This window comes from Dipodomys merriami, unplaced genomic scaffold (genome assembly GCF_024711535.1).
Source record: "Dipodomys merriami isolate MVZ:Mamm:240054 unplaced genomic scaffold, mDipMer1.0.p SCAF_2, whole genome shotgun sequence".
Classification (NCBI taxonomy): Eukaryota; Metazoa; Chordata; class Mammalia; order Rodentia; family Heteromyidae; genus Dipodomys; species Dipodomys merriami.
This window is the reverse complement of record NW_027203381.1, coordinates 121,220,471-121,243,440: the sequence shown is the minus strand read 5'-3', so window position 1 is coordinate 121,243,440 and position 22,970 is coordinate 121,220,471. Positions and strand designations below refer to the sequence as shown.

Genomic DNA, 22,970 nt, shown 5'->3' with positions numbered 1-22,970 from the left:
GCAGAGGCTAGTGCTTTCTGGTGCTGGGCACACAGTACTTGGCTCAGGCTCTGGAAGGGCAGTGGCACTGGCAGGTCATCTAAACTGCTACAAGCCACGCCCTGATCCTTCCTGTCTGGCCAAGTGCCTTGGAGTCGCCTAAATTCCCAGATGTGGATGTGCAGGGGGCGTGGTCGCCCATTCCAGCTCGGAGATCCTGCCAGTGGCCTGTGCGGGCCCTGAGCTGTGCTGTGGCGCAGGGGGAGGCGGGTGCCGTGGGGGGCTGGGCGAGCCCCGGAGAAACCACCAGGGCAAGACCCCAGCACCACCGGGTCTGCACCCTGGAAAGTGTGCGGGCAGGAGAGGGTACAGGCTCTGCACTCACCTGCCCCACCAGCATCCCAGCGCCTCTCTGCTCTGCTCTCTGTCATGGCTTCCTAGGTTGTGAAGTTGGATTATGGCTTGAGATCACACTCCTTTGTGTGTGTGTGTGTGTGTGTGTGTGTGTGTGTGTGTGTGTGTGTGTGTGTGTGTGTGAGAGAGAGAGAGAGAGAGAGAGTTGTGGGTCTTGAACTCTGGGCCTGGGCGCTGTCCCTCAGCTCTTCAGTTCAAGGCAAGTGCTCTAGCCCTTGAGCGACAGCGCCACTTCTGGTTTTCTGATGGTTTATTGGAGATAAGATTCTCAGGGACCTTCCTACCTGGGCTGGCTTTGAACTGCAATCCTCAGCTCTCAGCCTCCTGAGTAGCCAGGTTTACAGGCGTGAGCCACTGGTGCCCGGCTCCTGCTTCTTTTTCCACCTAGACATTTTCTGAGTGGCCCTAGCTGTGTCTCCTGTCTCCTCCTGCCCCGTTGTCTTCTTCATTCACCACAAAGCCCCTCCTAACTTCCTCCAGGCTTCTTTTGTTCAAGTGTGTTATTGGCCCATATGTATGGATTCTGGTCTTCCTTTTGGTTTTGATTTCCTTCTGTGGTCAGAGAAGATACTTGATTCAGTTTCAGTCACACAGGGTGAAGGAGGCCAGTTTTGTGGCCTTGCCCGCCGTGCTGTGGGCTGTGGCTGGGCAGAGCTGCCAGTCTGACAGGCGTTGGGGTGCTCTTTGGCTGCCCGCTTGATCCGGCCCCATCCTTTCCGCCTTCGGGACAAGCGTGCTTGTTGGAGCCCAGCTGTGGTTTAGAACGGGATTGGCTACGTCTTCTTCAGTTCCGCCCGTTTTGCTTCATGTGTGTTGGGGTGTTTAGTTAGGGACATGGGTGTCGAGCTGCGGGCCCGGGGAGGGATGCCAACGGAGCTGCCTCACGGTGACCAAGACAAGGACCACCATGGGGACCAAGCACCATGCTCCAGGCACACAGACGACACACGGACACAGGGTCAGACAGAGCACAGGCTGTCGGGGAGATGACAGGTAGAGAGGTGAACGGCAGAGAGAGCCATGACAGGCAGCCCCATCCGCACTGGCAAGCCTGCTGCTGCTGCCCCGGGCACAGACACTGACGGCCGGAAAACAAGCTGCACAGCATCTCAGCAAACAAACACGGCCAAGGCAGCCAGGAGCCGATACACCAGGAAGGGGAAGCTGTGGCCAGGACAGCACGCAGAGGAGGGGTATAAAAGCCAGCGGCCATTGCACTCACTCACACTCACTCACACACACTCACTCACGCTACTCACACCTCCCGCTCCTCCCAGCCCCGCCGCCATGGCCGCCTCCACAATGTCCGTCTGCTCCGACGCCTGCACCCACGCCTCCTGGCAGGTGGACGACTGCCCAGAGAGCTGCTGCGAGCCCTGCGGCGCCCCCAGCTGCTGCCAGCCCCGCGGCTGCGCCCCCGCCCCCTGCCTCACCTTCCTCTGCTCCCCAGCAGGCTGTGCGTCCAGCCCCTGCTGCCAGTCCGTCTGCGCCAGCTGCTGCACACCCTCCTGCTGCCAGCCGTCTAGCTGCCAGCCCTGCTGCTGCCCCTGCTCAGCCTGCCAGCCGTCCTGCTGCATGCCCGTCTGCTGTAAGCCCGTGTGCTGCAAGCCAGTGTGCTGTGAGCCTGTGTGCTGCAGACCCGTGTGCTGCACACCCGTGTGCTGCAGGCCCATGTGCTGTGAGCCCGTGTGCTGCAGACCCGTGTGCTGTGAGCCTGTGTGCTGTAAGCCCGTGTGCTGCACACCCGTGTGCTGCAGGCCCGTGTGCTGTGAGCCCGTGTGCTGCAGACCCGTGTGCTGTGAGCCCGTGTGCTGCGGGGCTTCCTCCTGCTGCTGCCAGTCTTCCAGCTGCCAGCCCTGCTGCCGCCCCTGCCCGCCCTGCCCGCCGTCCTCCAGCGTGTCCCTGCTGTGCAGGCCCGTGTGCAGGCCCGCCTGCTGCGTGCCCACCTCCTCCTGCTGCGCCCCCTGCTGCCAGCCCGGCTGCTGCCGCCCGGCGGCCTCGTGCGTGTCCCTGCTGTGCCGCCCTGCCTGCTCCCGCCAGGCCTGCTGTGGCGGCTCCCCGGGCCAGTGCAGCTGCTGATGGGCGCGGCCTGGGGACAGTGGGCCTTTCCCTATCATGAAGACGTGCAGAGGTGCCCCAGCTGTCCACTGAGCTGACCTGATCATCCTCTCCCTCCTCCCTGTTCTCTCCTTCCTCCCCCCTCCTCTGCTCGACCTCACATCGCCTTGACTCCAACATTATCAATAAACTCACAGATCACCACATCTCCTCCTGTCTTTGTTGGGGTTTGAGCGGACGTCAGCTTGCAGGCCACGGCCTCTAGGAGCAAAGGTGGGACTCAGGGCCACGTCTACTCCAAGGGGAGCTGCCCTGTGAGACCCCGCCACTCACAGAGTCACCCCTGGCCACTCAGCAGTGACCCCAACGCGAGTGCTGCTGGCAGGGGCTGGGCCACCGCTGCCGGGTGCCTGGCCTGTCCTCTTAGGGTGTCCAGCAGAGGGGGACATTCGTCCTGGCAGTGCCAACAGAACTGGGCAGGCCTCACAGAGCAAATGTCCCGGGACCCTGCCACCCATCTGGGGAAGTAGCATGTCTGCACCTGCACCTCAAACCCCACACAGGGCTGACGGCTCAGGCCAGGGCAGGTGCGTCAGCCGCCCGCACGCCGGGCCTCCCCGCTTGGTGTGATGAACTCTTCAGTTGTCTAGAATGTTCTCCTGTGGACATCACCCCACCTCAGATGGGCTGTTCTCTCAGCGTCAGATTGTGTCTTATATCATTTGCCTTTATTATTTGTTCAGATCCTGGGACTTGAATACAGGGCCTGATCCTGTCCCTGGGCTGTTGTGTTCAAGGCTAGTGCTCTACCACAGCTGCAGTTCCAGTTTTCTGATGATTAACTGGTGATGAATCGCTAGAACTTTCCTGCCCAGGTTGGCTTTCAACCATGATCCTCAGATGTCAGCCTCCTGAGTAGCTAGGATTACAGGCAAGAGCCTCTGGCTCCCAGCTTGTGTCTTAGGTTATTTTAAAGGACCTTCCTTGTTTTTGTTTAATATGCTTAATTTGTTTAGTTTGTCTAATTCTGGAGTGCGTGGAATACAATGGGCACTGCTGGATGACAAATCTGTGCTGGTGGACATCAGTGGGAGCTGCTCGGGGCCACGTCTGTGATTGGTGACACTTTCCCATGTTTTCTTCTCTTCAGTAATTGGTGGATTTGAGTGGGGCCTTGACATTGTTGCTCTTGTGTGTGTTGCAATCCTGTGGGGTTACTTCGTTCTAGGGTGTTATAGGCTACTGGGATGCTTGCCCTGGTCCAAGAGACGTGGGAGGAGGGAGGGAAGGAGGGAAGGAGAAAGAAAGGAAGGGAGGGAGGGAAAGACAGAGAGAAAGGCAGGCAGGCAGGCAGGGAGGCAGGGAGGCAGGGAGGCAGGGAGGCAGGCAGGAAGGAAGGAAGGAAGGAAAGAAGGAAGGAAGGAAGGAAGGAAGGAAGAAAGGAAGGAAAGAAGGAAGGAAGGAAGGGTGAACGGGGCTGTCTTGGGAGGTGGCAGCACTATTTCTCATTCCCCCAGGAGTGGGTCCACCAACGTGCCAAACTCTTGCCCACATTTGCTGCTGTCAGTTTTGGATTTTGGCCACTCGAATAGGTGTGTAGTTCTGACAAGTAGTTACTTTAATGTGCATTTATCAAGTGATGGGGCATCTTTGCATGCCCTCTGGACCACCTGTGTATCTTATGTGGTGAAGTGTTTATCCACCCTTGTTTATTTTTGGTTCAGGTTGTTTTCTTACCATTGAGTGTTAACAGGTCTTTGTAATTATGGGTAGCAGCTTTACCATATGTGTCTCTTGCAAATATTTTTTCTGACATCTCTTTTCCTTCAAGTGGTTTCTTTCTTGATGTCAACTTAAAATCGCTCCAACCAAGAAACCAGTAGGTCCAGGTTGTCCATTAGAGAAGTCTATGAAAATGTTCAAAGATGAAAAGAATGATGGTTCTACACAGCTCCTCCCACAATGTGGGGGTGTCATCAATACACTGAAGTCCAAGCCTAGGGCATTTCAGAAAACTGCAGCAGGATAATGTGTTATGACAGGGCTGGCTTTCCCCAGGAATGCAAGGCTAGCTCAGTCCTGGAGAATCAATCAATACAACCGGAAAAGGAAGGAATGTGGTAGTACCAATGGATACTCTGGGAAACTACAGAACTCAACACCAAGTCACCATTTGTGATTTGTTGTTTTTTATTTCATTTTATTTTTTATTGTAAAGATACTATACAGAGGGTTACAGTTACATGAGCAAGGTAATGAGTACACTTCCTATTGAGCATTGTTATCCCCTCCATTGTTTTTCCGCTACCATCCATTCCCTCCCTACCTTCCCGGAGGTTCTTTTTTTTTTTTTTTAATTGTGATTAAGTGATTACATAATTTCCCGAATTTCACAGTATTGTGGAATAATGCTGCTCATTTAAAGTCACAAGTTCATTCTAACTTTCCTGGAGCAAATTGTCTATCACAGTCTATAAGATATAATGGTGTACAGATATACACTATATATGTGATCAGCAGCATGGGGATATTTAGTAGTGGTTCAACCAGATGAGTGGGAGTTCTTTGTTTCTTAAGTCCTGTTAATTTTGTCACATCATCTAACATTTTGGATTTAGCATCCACTCATCAGAGAGACATGTACAGTTTGTCTCTGCTCTTGGCTTACCTCACTCAACATGATTCCTTCTAGCTCCATCCATTTCCCTGCAAATGACATTATTTTGTCATTTCTAATGGCTGCATTAGATACCACAATTTTTGGATCCATTCATCTGTGGTGGGGCATCTGGGTTGTTTCCATATCCTAGCTATTGTGAACAGTGCTGCAATAAACATGGAGGTGCACGTGTCCTTGTATATTGGTTCCTGTTGTTCAGGGTAGATGCCTAGAAGTGGTATGACTGGGTCGTAAGGGAGGTCAACCTTTACCTTTCTAAGGACCCTCCAGACTGCTTTCCAAAGTGGTTGTATGAGTGTACATTCCCACCAGCAGTGTAATAGGGTTCCTCTTTCTCCACATCCCCTCCAGCATTTGTCGTTGGCTGACTGGTGGATGTGGGCCATTCTGACTGGGGTAAGGTGTATCTCAGGGTTGTCTTTATTTGCATTTCCTTCACCACCAGGGATGATGAACATTTCCTCATGTGTTTCTTTGCCATTTTTATCTCTTCATCTGAGAAGTCTCTCTTTAGTTCCCTTGCCTATGTAGTAATTGGTTTGTTAGGTTTGGGAGGGATTCGTTTCTTGAGTTCCTTGTATATACAGGATGTTAACCCCTTGTCTGATATATTGCTGGTAAATATTTTTTCCCAATTAGTTGGTTGTCTTTCTAGCTTGGTTGTGATAGATTTAGCTGTGCAGAAGCTTTTTATTTTAAGGTAGTACCATTTGTCGAGTCTCTCTCCAACTTGTTGTGACCCTGGGACTCTGTTCAGGAAGTTCCTTCCTGTGTCTATTAGTTCAAGTGTTTCTCCTACTCTGTCCTGCAGTAGTTTCAGAGATTCAGGTTTAATGTTAAGGTCTTTAATCCATTTTGAGTTGATGTTGGTGCATGGTGATAGGCTGGGGTCCACTTTTAGTTTTCTATATGTGGCCGCCCAGTTTTCCCAGCACCAGTGGTTGAAGAGGCTGTGTTTCTTCCATTGTATGTCTTTGGCTCCTTTGTCAAATATCAGCTGGCTGTAGGCCTGTGGATTTATTTCTGGATCTTCTATTCTGTTCCATTGGTCTTTGGTGCGGCGAACGCCTTCTCGGCCAGCGAGAAAGAACGACCACCACACCAGGAGTCTTCTCAGATCACGCTGTATTGGAGAGCCTTTTAATTGATGGGAGAGCTTGAGCGCGAGAGCGCGTGCACCCGAAACATGGCCGCTTATATAGGGAATAGGGACACGGGTTGGTCTATCATTGGTCATCTGCCTTTCACCGTCACCAGGTGCCACGGGATTGGCTGGGGACTTTACGTGGCTTGCGCACGCGCAAAGCCCAGGACCCACCGTCCCGCCAAACACCGCCTGAAATGGAGTGGTTACCTCAAAGCTGCAAGGGAGTGGGCGCCATCTTTTAATGGCGTTTACCCTGGCTCCCTACAGTTCCCCCTTTTTTGTTTTTTGGCAACAGGTAAGAGTAGAGGTTGGGCCTCTGTCTAAAACATAAGGACCTTGCACTGGCCTTCGCCTGAGGGGCGCGCCTTCCCCAGTGATGACCAGGCCCGTCCGATGCCTTTTTTGCAGAGGTGAGATCTTGGGCATCAACCCACTTGCAACCCAGCATGCTCTTCTTGAGGAGATGAGAACCATCTCCTCAAGTGCAGTGCACTTGCCTCGCACCCTGTCCCAAATTGCAAATTGCATACCTGTCCCGGTGCAATGGGATCCCCTGATCCCTCGGGGTGCTAAGGCTATGCAGGATGGTAAGGCTTAATTGCCTCTCAGGGCCGACAGCCAGATCTGGGGTGAGGATCCACTCTCCAAAGCGGCTAATGCTTGCGAGATAACAACCTTGTCCCTTCTGGTTTGGGCTCGAAGGCGACAGACCAACCATAGGCAGACCACGCATCCTCCCAGGCAGCAGGCTAAAAACATTCCGACTCCCACCCACTCTTTGAAAAAGGACACCGCAGAGGCAATCCAGTCCTACAATCTGCGGAAAATAAGGTGGGGAGAAAAAGGGAGTCTGCATGCAGGGGCATAGGAACTGGCCAGGCCCTGGTGACAGCCCACAGCCATTGGTTTAGCTATCACAGGGGTTGCTATTAGCACTGTTGCTAACAGCAGGAAGATCAGCTGCATCAGGAGACGAGTGGATGGCATCTTCAAGAGGGGGTTCTGCTGCAGTCTCCACCGGCCTGGTCAGTCTCGTTGGCACCCAGTGAGGTACTTCTTGACTCTGTGGAAAAACACAAACAGCTCCCCTGGATCTCGTTATTACCGGATCCGGTCCATACCATTTATTATTAATAACATCCTTCCACATAACCATGTCTTTAGTATCCATGGGGTCTCTTGTCATATGCCGATCTGCGGCAGACTGATCGTTGTCATTTAGAATTTAAAAATTAAGGGTAAAGAGCGCAAGAGAAAGTCTTTCCCTGGGGGACGCTGACTCAGCAATTCCCCCTTTTTGTTTTTGAAGCATTTCTTTTATGCTTCTATTAGCTCTTTCCGCTATACCTTGTCCTTGAGGATTGTAGGGCAATCCGGTGGTGTGGGCAACCTGCATTTGTGCGCAAAAGGCGCGAAAACCATGGGAAGTATAAGCAGGGCCATTATCCGTTTTAAGTCTAAGGGGCTTTCCCCAAGCTGCCCAAGCTTCTAAGCAGTGTATTTTGACGTGAGACACCTTTTCTCCTGCCAAAGGTGTGGCATGAATGACACCAGAAAAGGTGTCCACAGACACATGTAAATATTTTAACTTACCAAATTCTGTCAGATGAGTAACATCCATTTGCCATAGGGCGTTTGGTCTCAACCCCCTGGGGTTTACCCCCACATGGGGAGGATGAAGAAAGGTAACACAGGATTTACAGGCTTTAACAATATCTCTTGCCACATGCCTGGACAAATTATATCTTTTCCTAAGGGTATTAGCAGGTACATGATACAATCTATGAAAGTCTTTTGCCAATTCTACAGGATCAGCAGTGACCAGAGCCACAGCCTGAGTTGCCTGGTCCACCAAATCATTACACTTTGCCATCGGGCCCGGCAACATAGAGTGGGCGCGAATATGTCCAATATAAAGAGTGTTTTCTGTTTAAGATAAGGGATTGAATCTGTAACAAAACATTAGAAATTGTACTGGCCTGCTTAATTGAAGCAGCAACTTCAAGGGAAGCAACGGCATTTACAACATATGAATCAGAAAATAAATTAAAAGGTTGATCAAATCTTTTAAAAACTTCAAGCACAATTAAACATTCAACAGCCTGTGGGACATTCGGCCAAAAATTAAAGACTACCGGCTGTTTGTGTCCTTGAACAAAAAAGGCACCTTGTCCAGATTTTGATCCATCCGTAAAGATGGTCAGAGCATCAACCAAGGGCTCCTTTGAAGTGACAACAGGAAAATACACTAAATTTTTGTTAACTATGGCAAGCAGAGGATGCTTAGGATAATGGTTATCAATTACATTTGGAAATGAGCAAACAAGAATTGCCCACATATCTACTGTGGCTGCTAAAATTTCAACTTGCTCACGGGTGTATGGAATAATTAATTTATCTGGAATTTTTGCAAAGTGCATCAAACAATACTTTATACCCAAAATTGCCTTTGTTTTTTCTTCTTCTCAGACCAAAATTGCCTGTTTAGCCACTAATTTAGGAAAATATTGAACAGTTTTTGCTCCCACAGAATCATAGCATTAATAGTTAGCCTTCGAAGCAAGGCAGTGGTATAATCGGCCGTCACCCCATAAGTCCTGACTGCCTCAAATAAATCTTTTAACTGGGAGTAGGAAACCGGCTCAAGAATTCTCTCATTAGTAATGGGATTTTCAAAAACTGGAAAGGCGGCCGCCAGCCGCGACCAGGTGCTTCCTTTTATAAAGTGACTCCGCCCCACCAGCGGGCATGGCGGGGGGGGGGGGGGGCCGACGGGTGAGGGCCAGCTCCTTTTCTCCTTTCTGGCTGCTGCAGTACTCTTATTGTTTGGGGACGCCACCCCCCATATCTGTCTGCCTCATACTCAGCCGCAGCCTCTTCTAAGTCTTCACTATCAGCTGGATCGAGCTGCTCTCCCTCCTTCTCTAACATTTCTTTCTCTGAGTCACTCACAGGATCACTGCGTTCTTGGTCCTGCCCTTCCACGTGTAGGGCTGAGAACCGGTTTGCCTTCAAAGAAGGGCATAGGGGTCTCCTTGAGACCCCCTCTTCCCTAAGACCCTTCTCCTTTTCTGAGGGCTGCAGTCCCTCCTGCTTTAATTCTTTAGGATCCTTTTGTCTTTTTTCCCTTTTTCTTTTAGGCTTATTTTCCTCCCCTTTACTGGATGCTGACTCTGATAGACTATCCTGATGCCGTGTTAGTACTTTGCATCCTTCCTGAATTAAATCAAACCCTCCCTCCTCGAGGCAAGTGCGCACCATCAAAAAGACAAGCCACAAGGGAAGAAGCAATGCAAGCAACCAATAAATATCTAAATCTACAGTGAACAGCATACCGGGGGATACTTACCGACGTCCCCTCTCCGCGTGTTGAGTTCTGGCTCCTGTTCGGCCTCTCGCGCGGGTCCCGGGTTTCGGCACCACTTGCGGCGAACGCCTTCTCGGTCAGCGAGAAAGAACGACCACCACACCAGGAGTCTTCTCAGATCACGCTGTATTGGAGAGCCTTTTAATTGATGGGAGAGCTTGAGCACGAGAGTGCGTGCACCCGAAACATGGCCGCTTATATAGGGAATAGGGACACGGGTCGGTCTATCATTGGTCATCTGCCTTTCACCGTCACCAGGTGCCACGGGATTGGCTGGGGACTCTACGTGGCTTGCGCACGCGCAAAGCCCAGGACCCACCGTCCCGCCAAGCACCGCCTGAAATGGAGTGGTTACCTCAAAGCTGCAAGGGAGTGGGCGCCATCTTGTAAGGGCGTTTACCCTGGCTCCCTACACTTTGGGTCTGTTTTTGTGCCAATACCATGCTGTCTTTGTTATTATAGCTCTGTAGTAGAGTTTGAAGTTCGGCATGGATAGCCCTCCCATATTGTCTTTATCCCCTAGAATTGTTTTGGCTATTCTAAGTCTTTTGTCGTTCCATATTAATTTTTGGACTGTTTTCTGTATTTCAGTGATGTATGTCATTGGGATTTTAATAGGAATTGCATTGAATTTGTATATTCATTTTGGAAGTATTACCATCTTTACTATATTAAGTCGGCCTATCCAAGAGCATGGGAGGTCTTTCCATTTCCTGGTGTCTTCTGCAATTTCTTTCTTTATCTTTTTATAGTTTTCATTAAATAGTTCTTTTACATCTTTGGTTAGGTTAATTTCTAAATATTTTATTTTGGGGAGGTTATTGTGAATGGGGTTGCTCCCTTTATTTCCCTCTCTTCTTGTACATTGTCAGTGTACAGGAAGGCCACTGATTTTTGTGGGTTGATTTTGTATCCTGCTATTTTGCCGAAGTGATTAATGATTTCTAAGAGTTTGGGGATGGAGTTTTTGGGATCATGAAGGTATAGTATCATGTCATCTGCAAAAAGGGATAGTTTAACTTCTTCTTTCCCTATGTGGATCTCTTTAATGTCTTTTTCTTGCCTTATTGCCCTGGCTAAGGGTTCCAGGACTATATTGAAGAGGAGTGGAGACAGTGGGCATCCTTGCCTTGTTCCTGATTTTAGGAGAATTGGTTGTAGCTTTTCCCCATTAAGTATAATATTGGCTATTGGTCTGTCATAAATGGCTTTTATTGGTTTTAGAAATGTTCCTTCTATTCCTATTTTCTCCAGAGCTTTTAGCATGAATGAATGTTGAATTTTATCAAATGCCTTTTCTGCATCGGTGGCGATAATCATGTGATTCTTGACCTTGACTCTGTTGATGTGTTGGATTACATTTATTGACTTACGTATGTTAAACTATCCCTGCATCTCTGGGATGAAGCCTACCTGGTCATAGTGTATGTTTATTTTTATCTGTTTTTGGATTCTGTTAGCTAGAATCTTGTTAAAGATCTTTGCATCTGTGTTCATCAGGGAAATTGGCCTGTAATTCTCCTTTTTGGTTGGGTCTTTGCCTGGTTTGGGGATGAGTGTGATATTGGCTTCGTAGAATGAGTTTGGGATAGCTCCCTCCTTCTCTGTTTCTCTGAAGAGCTTGAGGACTATGGGTATTAGTTCTTGTTTAAAGGTCTTATAGAATTCTGCTGGGAATCCGTCTGATCCTGGGCTTTTTTTTTGTTGGAAGACTTCTGATAGCTTCCTGTATCTCGTTATAGGATATTGGCTTATTTAATTGGTTTACTTCTTCTTTGCTCAGTTTGGGCAACTTGTATTTCTCTAAAAATGCATCCATTTCTGCCAGGTTTTCTTCCTTTAGAGAGTATGAGTTTTGAAAGTAGTCCATTAGAATTGTTTCGATATCTTGGGTACGTGTTGTGATTTTTCCCGTGGCATCCCTAATCTTGTTAATATGGGTTTCCTCTCTTCTTTTTTTAATTAATCTTGCCAACGGGCCATCAATTTTGTTTATTTTTTCAAAGAACCAGCTTTTTGTTTGGTTTATTTTGGCTATAATTTTCTGATTTTCTAATTGGTTAATCTCTGCTCTTAATTTGGTTATCTGGCTTCGTCTAGTAGCTTTAGGTCCCATTTTTTCTTGTTTTTCTAGCTGTTTTAATTGCAACATGAGATTATTTACTTGGTCTGTCTCCATTCTCTTGATGTGGGCACTGAGGGCAATAAATTTGCCCCTCAGGACTGCTTTTGCTGTGTCCCACAAGTTTCTTTGTGAGGTGTTTTCATTTTCATTGAGTTGTAGGAAATGTTTTACTTCTTCTCTGATCTCTTCCGTTACCAAGGCATTGCTAAGGAGTGTGCTGTTCAATTTCTATGTATTAGAGAAATTTCTGCGGTATGCTTTGTTATTGAGAACTAGCTTGATTCCACTGTGGTCAGATAGGATACAGGGGATTATGTCAATCCCTTTGTATTTGCTTAAGTTCCTTGCATGAACTATGATATGGTCTATTTTGGAGAAAGTTCCATGAGCTCCTGAGAAGAATGTGTACTGTGTTGTTTTAGGGTGAAATACTCAGTAGATGTCAGTTAATTCTGCTTGAAGTATGGCCTCACTTAATTGGGTAGCTTCTTTGCCAATCCTCTGGTTGGTAGACCTGTCCTTTGGTGAGAGTGGTGTGTTAAAGTCTCCTAGTATTATCGTATTGGGATCTATTTTATTCTGTAAGTTTGAGAGCATTTGTTTAACATATCTGGGTGCACCAATATTTGGGGCATATAAGTTGATGATGGTAATATCCTCCTCTTGGATTGTTCCCTGTATTAATATGTAGTGTCCGGTCTTGTCTTTCTGAACTGATTTTAATGAAAAGTTTATTTTGTCAGATATCAGGATAGCTACACTTGCTTTCTTACTGTGGGCATTTGATTGGTAGATACTTTTCCAACCCTTTACTCTGAATTTGTTTGTATGTTTGGCTGAGAGGTGGGTCTCCTGAAGGCAACAGATGGATGGGTCCTGTTTTCTGATCCAGTCTGCAGTTCTTTTTCTTTTGATTGGCAAATTAAGCCCATTAATATTAAGAGAAAGTATAGAGAGATGCATTGTTGTCCCTGCCATTCCGTTTTCCTAAGTTTTTCTTCTTTCCTTTCCTCCTGTGCTTGCTGAGTTAGAGTTCTATTAATACCTGTCTGGGGCAGGTCCCAGTTCCTGGTTGCTTTCTTCAGGTTGTGTTCCCCCTCTTAGTATTCTTTGTAATGCTGGCTTAATGTTGATGTATTCATTTAGTTTTTCTTTGCTATTAAAAATTTTCAGTTCTCCATCGAATGTGAATGCTAGCTTTGCCGGGTATATCAGTCTGGGTTGACAGTTATTGGCTCTCAGGGCTCGTATGGTGCTTTCCCAGGCCTTTCTTGCATTCAGTGTTTATGTGGAGAGATCTTCAGTGATTCCAATTTTTTTCCCATTTTAGTATAGCCCCTTCTTCATTTTTGCTGCATGCAAGATTGTTTCCTTATTATTCAGATCTATCATTTTTACTATAATGTGTCTAGAAGTGTTTCTCCTGGGATCTTGCTTGTTGGGTGTTCTATATGCTTCTGTTATGTAGGTAAGGTGTTCCTTTTTGAGGTGGGGAAAATTTTCACTGATTATCTTGTTGAATAGGTGTTGCATTCCCTTGCTCTGAAATTCTTCACCTTCGTCCACTCCAATTATACGAAGGTTAAATTTCTTGGCATTATCTGCTTGCTCTTGAATTTCCCTTTGGCTTAATTTGAGTGATTTTTCCATATCTGTCACTTTTTGGCCCAGTTGGTGTATTCTGTCTTCTGTATCCTACAGTCTACCTTCCATTTCGTTCACTCTGTTGACCGTGGCTTCTATTGTGGTTTGCATGGAAGAAATGGATTCCTTTATGGATTCAATATTGGTTCTCAAAGTACTGATCTCACCTCTTAATGAGGTATGTATTACCTCTAATTTGGCGTTTATCTTACTTCTTACTGAGGTTTGTGCAGCTTGTATTTTTGCATGCATCTCCTGCTTGATATCCTGTATTTCTTTTGATAGTTCATCCTTGTACTCTTTCAATTTCTGATCTATTTCTTGCTTTATTTCTTGAGTCATTGCCTCCAGCAACCTTGGATGTAGCTTTTGTCTTCCATTCCTGCTTTGCTCCCACTGGGGCTCTCCCCTGTGTGGTTGCTGGCTATTGAGGATAGTTTGCTATCCTGGGTGGTGATAAACCTTGTGATTATTCTCTGTGATTTTGGCATGGGGGTTCAGGAGACTAATCTGCAATTTTGTCTTTGCTTGGTTGCTGATTTCGTATTGGTAGAGAGAGTCTGTGCCTGATCTGGGTTCTGTTGGGGGCCTAACTCCAACTGTTGGTCTGACCTACTTAGGATTCTTGGCTCTCTGCTCTAGATCCCTGGCAATTCCTGCCTTTCGAAGGATTGAGCAGCATAGACTGCTAGTGTTTGCTCCTAAGTGTGCTCTTGGCCAGAGAGTTCCCGTCTGAGCAGTGACAGCCCTGGCGGACACGGTCGCCATCTTGGCGACATCCCAAGTGTCTGCTGAGGACAGAGGCGGCCGCGCAGGCTGTGGTGAGACCTCGCCACACTCTGTCCGGCGGATGCCGGCGGTGTATACAGCGCGGTAGTGTGGGTGCGGAGGGTGTGTGCGCAGGCCCTGTGGGGAGGTGGGTTCTGGTGGCCGTGGCGGTGCATTCAGGACTGTGTGCTGTCAGCCTCTCAGCTGCGGCGCAGTGGCGTGGGGGGCTCGGGTCCGGGCGCAGGGCTCTGTGTCATCAGCCAGGACCGCGTCGCGCTCTCCCTGCGGTTGGGGTTGCCTTCCTCTGGCTGTGTCCTGTGCGGGGGCTGTGTGCGCTCCACAGCTCTTGTGGCCGTGAGATCTGGACACTGTTACCTCCCTCGCTCTGGGTGTGCCGGGGGCCGTGGGCCGGGGCCAGGGACCGGGGGGAATCCAGCATTTCCCACAGACAGTGGAGATTTCTGGGGCTTCTTGTGCTGCAGACCCCAGCCTACACCGTGAAAGTTGGGCGTCCATCTCTTTCTGGAGCGTGGAGGGTTTTCTTTCTGTGCCGGGCCTCAGATGGCAGAGGCGCTGTCATGTTCACGTCTCTGGGGGCCTCTGTGTGACTGAGACCCTCATGCTCCCCCCAACACACCCACTGAAAAGCCTGCCCCCTAGAAGAATCCGCCTCCTCCTTGGAGTTCTCCTTCATCTTCACCTGCGGCAATCAGTACTGGGCTTGACAACTTGTGTCTGGGGCCTCTGATCCTCCGCCCTTCTGCCTCCTCCCCGGCCCATCCGCCCCGGCTGCAGCGCACCGCTCTGTGTGGCTCAGACGCAGGACCAGAACTCCCGGCCTCTCCCCTCCCGCCCAGCAGGTCTTGGTAGCAGAGCAAGGTCATCCTGCACCGGCTGTGGCCAGCGCACAGAGGCTCGTCTGCGCGGCCCTTGCCCTCCGTACGTGTTTGTGCTGTGCCGGCAGAACAGAGCCTTGTGTAAATACACCAGAGTTAATGAGGACCCTGAAGCCAGCGCAAAACAGCAACAAGGAAGGGCCACCAACAAGGAAGGGCTGACGCCCGGAGTGCCCGGCTGAAAACACCTGGGCTGTATAAAAGCCTAGGAGCCCAAGCACCTCACACTCACTCACACTCACTCACACTCACGCTCCTCACACCTCCCGCTCCTCCCAGCTCCGCCGCCATGGCCGCCTCCACCATGTCCGTCTGCTCCGACGCCTGCACCCACGCCTCCTGGCAGGTGGACGACTGCCCAGAGAGCTGCTGCGAGCCCTGCGGCGCCCCCAGCTGCTGCCAGCCCCGCGGCTGCGCCCCCGCCCCCTGCCTCACCTTCCTCTGCTCCCCAGCGGGCTGTGCGTCCAGCCCCTGCTGCCAGTCCGTCTGCGCCAGCTGCTGCACACCCTCCTGCTGCCAGCCGTCTAGCTGCCAGCCCTGCTGCTGCCCCTGCTCAGCCTGTCAGCCATCCTGCTGCATGCCCATGTGCTGTAAGCCCGTTTGCTGCAGACCCGTGTGCTGTGACCCCGTGTGCTGCAGACTCATGTGCTGTGAGCCTATGTGCTGCAGACCCGTGTGCTGCAGGCCCGTGTGCTGCAGACCCGTGTGCTGTGAGCCCGTGTGCTGCAGACCCGTGTGCTGTGAGCCCGTGTGCTGCGGGGCTTCCTCCTGCTGCTGCCAGTCTTCCAGCTGCCAGCCCTGCTGCCGCCCCTGCCCGCCCTGCCCGCCGTCCTCCAGCGTGTCCCTGCTGTGCAGGCCCGTGTGCAGGCCCGCCTGCTGCGTGCCCACCTCCTCCTGCTGCGCCCCCTGCTGCCAGCCCGGCTGCTGCCGCCCGGCGGCCTCGTGCGTGTCCCTGCTGTGCCGCCCTGCCTGCTCCCGCCAGGCCTGCTGTGGCGGCTCCCCGGGCCAGTGCAGCTGCTGATGGGCGCGGCCTGGGGACAGTGGGCCTTTCCCTATCATGAAGACGTGCAGAGGTGCCCCAGCTGTCCACTGAGCTGACCTGATCATCCTCTCCCTCCTCCCTGTTCTCTCCTTCCTCCCCCCTCCTCTGCTCGACCTCACATCGCCTTGACTCCAACATTATCAATAAACTCACAGTTCACCACATCTCCTCCTGTCTTTGTTGGGGTTTGAGCGGACGTCAGCTCGCAGGCCACGGCCTCTAGGAACAAAGGTCGGACTCAGGGCCACGTCTACTCCAAGGGGAGCTGCCCTGTGAGACCCCGCCACTCACAGAGTCACCCCTGGCCACTGAGCAGTGACCCCAACCCAAGTGTTGTTGGCAGGGGATGGGCCGGCGCTGCCAGGCGCCTGGCTTCAAGCCAGCCCAGGCCCATCCTCCTGCGGTGCTCAGCAGAGGGAGACATTCGTCCTGGCAGTGCCAACAGAACTGGGCAGGCCTCACAGAGCAAATGTCCCGGGACCCTGCCACACATCTGGGGAAGTAGCATGTCTGCACCTGCACCTCAAACCCCACACAGGGCTGACGGCTCAGGCCAGGGCAGGTGCGTCAGCCGCCCGCACGCCGGGCCTCCCCACTTGGTGTGATGAACTCTTCAGTTCTCCAGAACGTTCTCCTGTGCACATCACCCTTCCTGAGATGGGCTGGTCTCTCAATGTCTGATTGTGTCTTACATCATTTGCCTTTATTATTTGTTCAGGTCCTGGGACTTGAACACAGTGCCTGATCACTGTCCCTGTGCTTCTGTGTTCAAGGCTAGTGCTCTACCACAGCTCCAGTTCCAGTTTTCTGATGATTAACTGGTGATGAATCGCTAGAACTTTCCTGCCCAGGTTGGCTTTCAACCATGATCCTCAGATGTCAGCCTCCTGAGTAGCTAGGATTACAGGCAAGAGCCTCTGGCTCCCAGCTTGTGTCTTAGGTTATTTTAAAGGACCTTCCTTGTTTTTGTTTAATATGCTTAATTTGTTTTGTTTGTCTAATTCTGGAATGCGTGGAATACAATGGGCATTGCTGGGTGACAAATCTGTGCTGGTGGACATCAGTGGGAGCTGCTCGGGGCCACGTCTGTGATTGGTGACACTTTCCCATGTTTTCTTCTCTTCAGTAATTGGTGGATTTGAGTGGGGCCTTGACATTGTTGCTCTTGTGTGTGTTGCAATCCTGTGGGGTTACTTCGTCCTAGGGTGTTATAGGCTACTGGGATGCTTGCCCTGGTACAAGAGACGTGGGAGGAGAGAGGGAAGGAGGGAAGGAGAAAGAAAGGAAGGGAGGGAGGGAAAGACAGAGAGAAAGGCAGGCAGGCAGGCAGGCAGGCAGCCAAGAAGGAAGGAAGGAAGGAAGGAAGGAAGGAAGGAAGGACGGAAGGAAGGAAGGAAGGTAGGAAGGAAGGGAGGGAGGTAGGCAGGAAGGAAGGAAGGAAGGAAGGAAGGAACGAAGGAACGAAGGGTGAACAGGGCTGTCTTGGGAGGTGGCAGCACTATTTCTCATTCCCCCAGGAGTGGGTCCACCGCCATGCCATACTCTTGCCCACATTTGCTGTTGTAAGTTTTGGATTTTGGCCACTCAAATAGGTGTGTAGTTGTGTCAAGTGGTTACTTTAATGTTCACTTCTCAAGTGATGGAGCATCTTTGCATGCACCTCTCCATCACCTGTGTATCTTGTGTGGTGAAGGGTTTATCCACCCTTGTTTATTTTTGGTTCAGGTTGTTTTCTTATGGTTGAGTGTTAACAGGACTTTGTAATTATGGGTAGCAGCTTTACCACATGTGTCTCTTGCAAATATTTTCTCTGACATCTCTTTTCCTCCCTGTGGTTTGTTTCTTGATTTCAACTTAAAATCGCTCCAACAAGGTCCAAGTTGTCCATTAGACAAGTCTATGAAAATGTTCAAAGATAAAAAGAATGATGGTTCTACACAGCTCTTCCCACAATGTGGGAGGGGGGTGTGTCTTCAATACACTGAAGTCCAAGCCTAGGGAATTTCAGAAAACTATGCAGCAGGATAATGTGTTACAACAGGGCTGGCTTTCCTCAGGAATGCAAGGCTAGCTCAGTCCTGGAGAATCAATCAATACAACCGGAAAAGGAAGGAATGTGGTAGTACCAATGGATACTCTGGGAAACTACAGAACTCAACACCAAGTCACCATTTGTGATTTGTTCTTTATAAACTAGGAACACATGGATCATTTACTCTGTAACTTGGTACAAAGCATTTCACAAAGACTGGCGGCCCGTGGTGGCCCATGCCTCCCAGCTCCTTGGAAGGTGGAGATCAATGTTCAAGGACGGCCTCCCACAATGTGAGAATCCATCTGCATCAGCAGGCTGGGTGCAGTTGTGCAGACCTGTGACACAGCTGTGTGAGAGGCTGTAGGTAGGAGTGTGGCCATCCAAAGTCAGCCCTGGCCAAAACTCAAGACCCTCCCTGAAAAAATAACCTAAAGCAAAAAGAGATGGACCATCTGCCAAAGAAGCAGAAAGAGGAAGAGGAGGAGGAAGGAAGGAAGAGGAGGAGGAAGAGGAAGAGGAGAGGGAGGAAGACTCCTGGCAGACATCACTCCAGGGGTCCAATTCAGAAGGCTCTCCACCAAGGACAGGCCTGGAGCTGCAGGCCTCCCTGCCGTCCCACAGCCCACAAAGGGCTGCCAGAGAGACAAGACCAGGAAGGAAACAGAAAGCCACCTTCCGGAAGGCACAGTCCGTGTGTCTGGCAGGGGACCTGGTTGGCCTCAAGAATAGAGGGTGGAAGGATGGGAACTGAAAACAGCAAAAGCAGCCGGTCAGTGCTATTCCAGTGTTCTGTAGGAAGCAGTGGGGTTTGGTGTTTTAGTTTTTCTTCCAGCCATGGGCCTTAAACTCTGGGCCTGGGCTCTGTCCCAGGGCTTCTTTGGCTCAAGGCTAGCACTCTACCACTTGAGCCACAGCACCACTTGAATTGAGTTCTGTGTATGTGGTACTGAAGAGTCAAACCCAGGGATTCATGTGTGTGAGGCCAGCACTCTACCACTAAGCCACATTTCCAGCCCTGATGTTTTAATGTTCAAAACATCTGATTTACACTACAATAAAATGTGACAATGTTGATATGAACCACAAAAACCCAGAAGGAAGAGATGGGCTGAGATATGAGGAGTCAGCGGCTGGTGGGTGGATAATCGATGCCACACCCAACAAGACCAGTCCTGAGCTCCAGGGGCCTCTGTGGTGGGAGGGAGGGAAGAGAAGAAAGGTGAGCATTACACATCTCAGGCCTCATACTTAACGGAAAAGCTAAAGGCTGGCCACTGGCCTAAACACAGAGGTCGAAATGTTTGCTCTTTAGGGGAGAAACTGTGCTGCCTATTTGTGTGTGTGAGGGCAGTACTGGAGCTTGAACTCGGGGTCTGGGCACTCTCCCTGAGCTGTTTTTGCTCAAAGCTGGTTTCTACCACTTGAGCCACAGCTCTAGTGCTGGATTTTGCTGGTCCATTGGAGATAAGCATCTCATGGACTTTCCTGCCTGGGCTGGCTCTGAACCGTGATCCTCAGATCACAGCCTCCTGGGTAGCTAGGATGACAGGCGTGAGCCACAGCACTTCACATTTTATGGTCCTGTGCTAAGACAGAATTCACACATGCCATAAAAGGAAAGACAGGCTGACTAATGGACTTCATCAATATTAAACTCTTCTGTTTGCTAAAATACGGTCAAAACCATGAAAAGCCAGACCGAGTCCAGTAGAAAATGTGTGACAAACTGACCAAAGTAGCTGTATCCAAACCATGACCGCGCACGCCCGTTCTAGTGGCTGATGCCAGGGGCTGCTGTCAACCACGAAGGAGGATGTGGGGCCCTGTGGAGCGAGTGAAGGGCTGCCGCCACAGAACCATCTGGAAAAGGGGCACGTTAGGGAAACCAGCACATTGCCAGCCATCAGGAGGAGCCGCCCAGCCCGGCCGTGAGAACCAAGCGCACCTGCTCCCATGGCCCAGGCCTCGAAGAAAACAGCAGGGCCCTTGCGTGCTGGCCGGGGTGCCAGCGGCCGGACTCTCGGAGCCTGCAGGACAACCGCAAGCCGGCCCGGCCCTCAGGAGGCCGCGTGGCGGTGTGTGTGAAGCTCAGCCCGCAGCGGCGTAGACCCAGCCACCCACGCGCGGGTATTTAGTCTAGAGAAATGAGAACTCATGACCGTGCCAAAACCCGTGCACAGTGCTGTTTGTGCAAGCTGGCGTGCACCGCCACAAGCCGGAGTCCAGCACTGAGTGGGGACCGTGGGGCGCCCGACGCACGCAGAGTTCCCCTCTGAGCAGTGACAGCCCTGGCGGACACGGTCGCCGTCTTGGCGGCATCCCGAGTGTCTGCTGAGGACAGAGGCGGCCGCGCAGGCTGCGCTGAGACCTCGCCACGCTCTGCCCGGCGGACGCGGCGGTGTATACAGCGCGGTAGTGTGGGTGCGGAGGGTGTGTGCGCAGGCCCTGTGGGCAGGTGGGTTCTGGTGGCCGTGGCGGTGCATTCAGGACTGTGTGCTGTCAGCCTCTCAGCTGCGGCGCAGTGGCGTGGGGGGCTCGGGTCCGGGCGCAGGGCTCTGTGTCACCAGCCAGGACCGCGTCGCGCTCTCCCCGCGGTTGGGGTTGCCTTCCTCTGGCTGTGTCCTGTGCGGGGGCTGTGTGCGCTCCACAGCTCTTGTGGCCGTGAGATCTGGACGCTGTTACCTCCCTCGCTCTGGGTGTGCCGGGGGCCGGGGCCAGGGACTGTGGTGAATCCAGCATTTCCCACGGACAGTGGAGATTTCCGGGGCTTCGTGCGCTATAGACCCCAGCCTGCACCGTGAAAGTTGGGCGTCCATCTCTTTCTGGAGCGTGGAGGGTTTTCTTTCTGTGCCGGGCCTCGGATGGCAGAGGCGCTGTCATTTTCACGTCTCTGGGGGCCTCTGTGTGACTGAGACCCTCATGCTCCCCCCAACACACCCACTGAAAAGCCTGCCCCCTAGAAGAATCCGCCTCCTCCTTGGAGTTCTCCTTCATCTTCACCTGCGGCAATCAGTACTGGGCTTGAAAACTTGTGTCTAGGGCCTCTGCTCCTCCGCCCTTCTCCCTCCTCCCTGGCCCATGTGCCCCAGCTGCAGCGCACCGCTCTGTGTGGCTCAGGCACGGGACCGGAACTCCCGGCCTCTCCCCTCCCGCCCAGCAGGTCTTGGTAGCAGAGCAAGGTCATCCTGCACCGGCCGTGGCCAGCGCACAGAGGCTCGTCTGCGCGGCCCTTGCCCTCCGTACGTGTTTGTGCTGTGCCGGCAGAACAGAGCCTTGTGTAAATACACCAGAGTTAATGAGGACCCAGAAGCCAGCGCAAAACAGCAACAAGGAAGGGCCACCAAGAAGGAAGGGCCGACGCCCGGAGTGCCCGGCGGAAAACACCTGGGCTGTATAAAAGCCCAGGAGCCCAAGCACCTCACACTCACTCACACTCACTCACACTCACACTCCTCACACCTCCCGCTCCTCCCAGCCCCGCCGCCATGGCCGCCTCCACCATGTCCGTCTGCTCCGACGCCTGCACCCACGCCTCCTGGCAGGTGGACGACTGCCCAGAGAGCTGCTGCGAGCCCTGCGGCGCCCCCAGCTGCTGCCAGCCCCGCGGCTGCGCCCCCGCCCCCTGCCTCACCTTCCTCTGCTCCCCAGCGGGCTGTGCGTCCAGCCCCTGCTGCCAGTCCGTCTGCGCCAGCTGCTGCACACCCTCCTGCTGCCAGCTGTCTAGCTGCCAGCCCTGCTGCTGCCCCTGCTCAGCCTGCCAGCCGTCCTGCTGCGTGCCCGTCTGCTGCAGACCTGTGTGCTGTAAGCCCGTGTGCTGTAAGCCCATGTGCTGCAGACCCGTGTGCTGTGAGCCTGTGTGCTGCAGACCCGTGTGCTGCAGACCCGTGTGCTGCAGACCCGTGTGCTGTGAGCCCGTGTGCTGCAGACCCGTGTGCTGTGAGCCCGTGTGCTGCGGGGCTTCCTCCTCCTGCTGCCAGCCGTCCAGCTGCCAGCCCTGCTGCAGCCCCTGCCCGCCCTGCCCGCCGTCCTCCAGCGTGTCCCTGCTGTGCAGGCCCGAGTGCAGGCCCGCCTGCTGCGTGCCCACCTCCTCCTGCTGTGCCCCCTGCTGCCAGCCCGGCTGCTGCCGCCCCGCGGCCTCATGCGTGTCCCTGCTGTGCCGCCCTGCCTGCTCCCGCCAGGCCTGCTGTGGCTGCTCGCCAGGCCAGTGCAGCTGCTGATGGTTGCGGCCCCAGGCTGTGGGTGCAGATCCCTCCTTCAAGGTCCCCTTGATCTACTCCTGACCTGAGTTGAGGGCCCTCTCCTTCACCCCTAGGGTGGCCCTCCCTTGTCTACTGTGCTGACTCTATCTGTCCCTCCTTGTCCCCTCCTGTCTCCCCTGCCTCTCCACTCCTCCACTCTGCAGCTCTTGCCCTGGCTCCCACCGGTCAGCCCCTCCTGGTCTTCAATAAACTCATTGAGTTCATTCTCTGTCTGTGGTGCTGTGAGTCACGGGGTGAGAGCCAATGTCAGACTCTGCACACAGTGAGCAGTGAGTGATTTGACTTGGACGGGTCGGTGGGGGGGGCTCCCCGGGCACGCTGGTGAGCAGGGGACCTGTGGGCAGGCTGCAGAGGGCCTGGTGTGTGGGCTCTACCTGGTGCTTGAGTCTTCTGTTGGTTGAGGTATTGCCACCCCAGCCCCTGCCCTGTCCGTGTTTCCCTTTTCCTGGCCTTTCCTGGAAGGATTTCCACCTCAGTCCCTTTTGGGTTCCAGGCATTCGCTTGTGCCAGCTTGTGCCAGCAGAAGTGCCTGCTCCGGGCAGGTAGGCCTGGCGGG

General features: G+C 52.2%; 2 protein-coding genes across 2 annotated transcripts; both read left to right on the top strand.

The window, feature by feature from the left end:
- The first annotated feature begins 1,680 nt into the window (after window positions 1-1,680).
- On the top strand, window positions 1,681-2,472 carry LOC138831800 (keratin-associated protein 10-3-like). Its single transcript, XM_070028829.1, has 2 exons — window positions 1,681-2,000; window positions 2,151-2,472. Exons 1-2 carry the CDS (start codon window positions 1,681-1,683, stop codon window positions 2,470-2,472), a joined length of 642 nt encoding a protein of 213 aa, XP_069884930.1.
- A 12,895-nt stretch (window positions 2,473-15,367) lies between these two features.
- On the top strand, window positions 15,368-22,372 carry LOC138831905 (keratin-associated protein 10-11-like). The gene is made up of 4 exons (XM_070028912.1): window positions 15,368-16,082; window positions 21,116-21,167; window positions 21,631-21,960; window positions 22,051-22,372. Exons 1-4 carry the CDS (start codon window positions 15,368-15,370, stop codon window positions 22,370-22,372), a joined length of 1,419 nt encoding a protein of 472 aa, XP_069885013.1.
- The last annotated feature ends 598 nt before the right edge of the window (window positions 22,373-22,970 follow it).

Excerpts from the sequence above, each read along its gene's own strand:
- LOC138831800 (XM_070028829.1), top strand. The coding sequence starts at position 1,681 with ATGGCCGCCTCCACAATGTCCGTCTGCTCCGACGCCTGCACCCACGCC. Across the intron at positions 2,001-2,150 it reads TGTAAGCCCGTGTGCTGCAA|GCCCGTGTGCTGTGAGCCCG; the intron begins GCCAGTGTGCTG and ends CGTGTGCTGCAG.
- LOC138831905 (XM_070028912.1), top strand. The coding sequence starts at position 15,368 with ATGGCCGCCTCCACCATGTCCGTCTGCTCCGACGCCTGCACCCACGCC. Across the intron at positions 16,083-21,115 it reads CTGCTGTGGCGGCTCCCCGG|AAGAATCCGCCTCCTCCTTG; the intron begins GCCAGTGCAGCT and ends CCTGCCCCCTAG. Across the intron at positions 21,961-22,050 it reads TGCAGACCTGTGTGCTGTAA|ACCCGTGTGCTGTGAGCCCG; the intron begins GCCCGTGTGCTG and ends CGTGTGCTGCAG.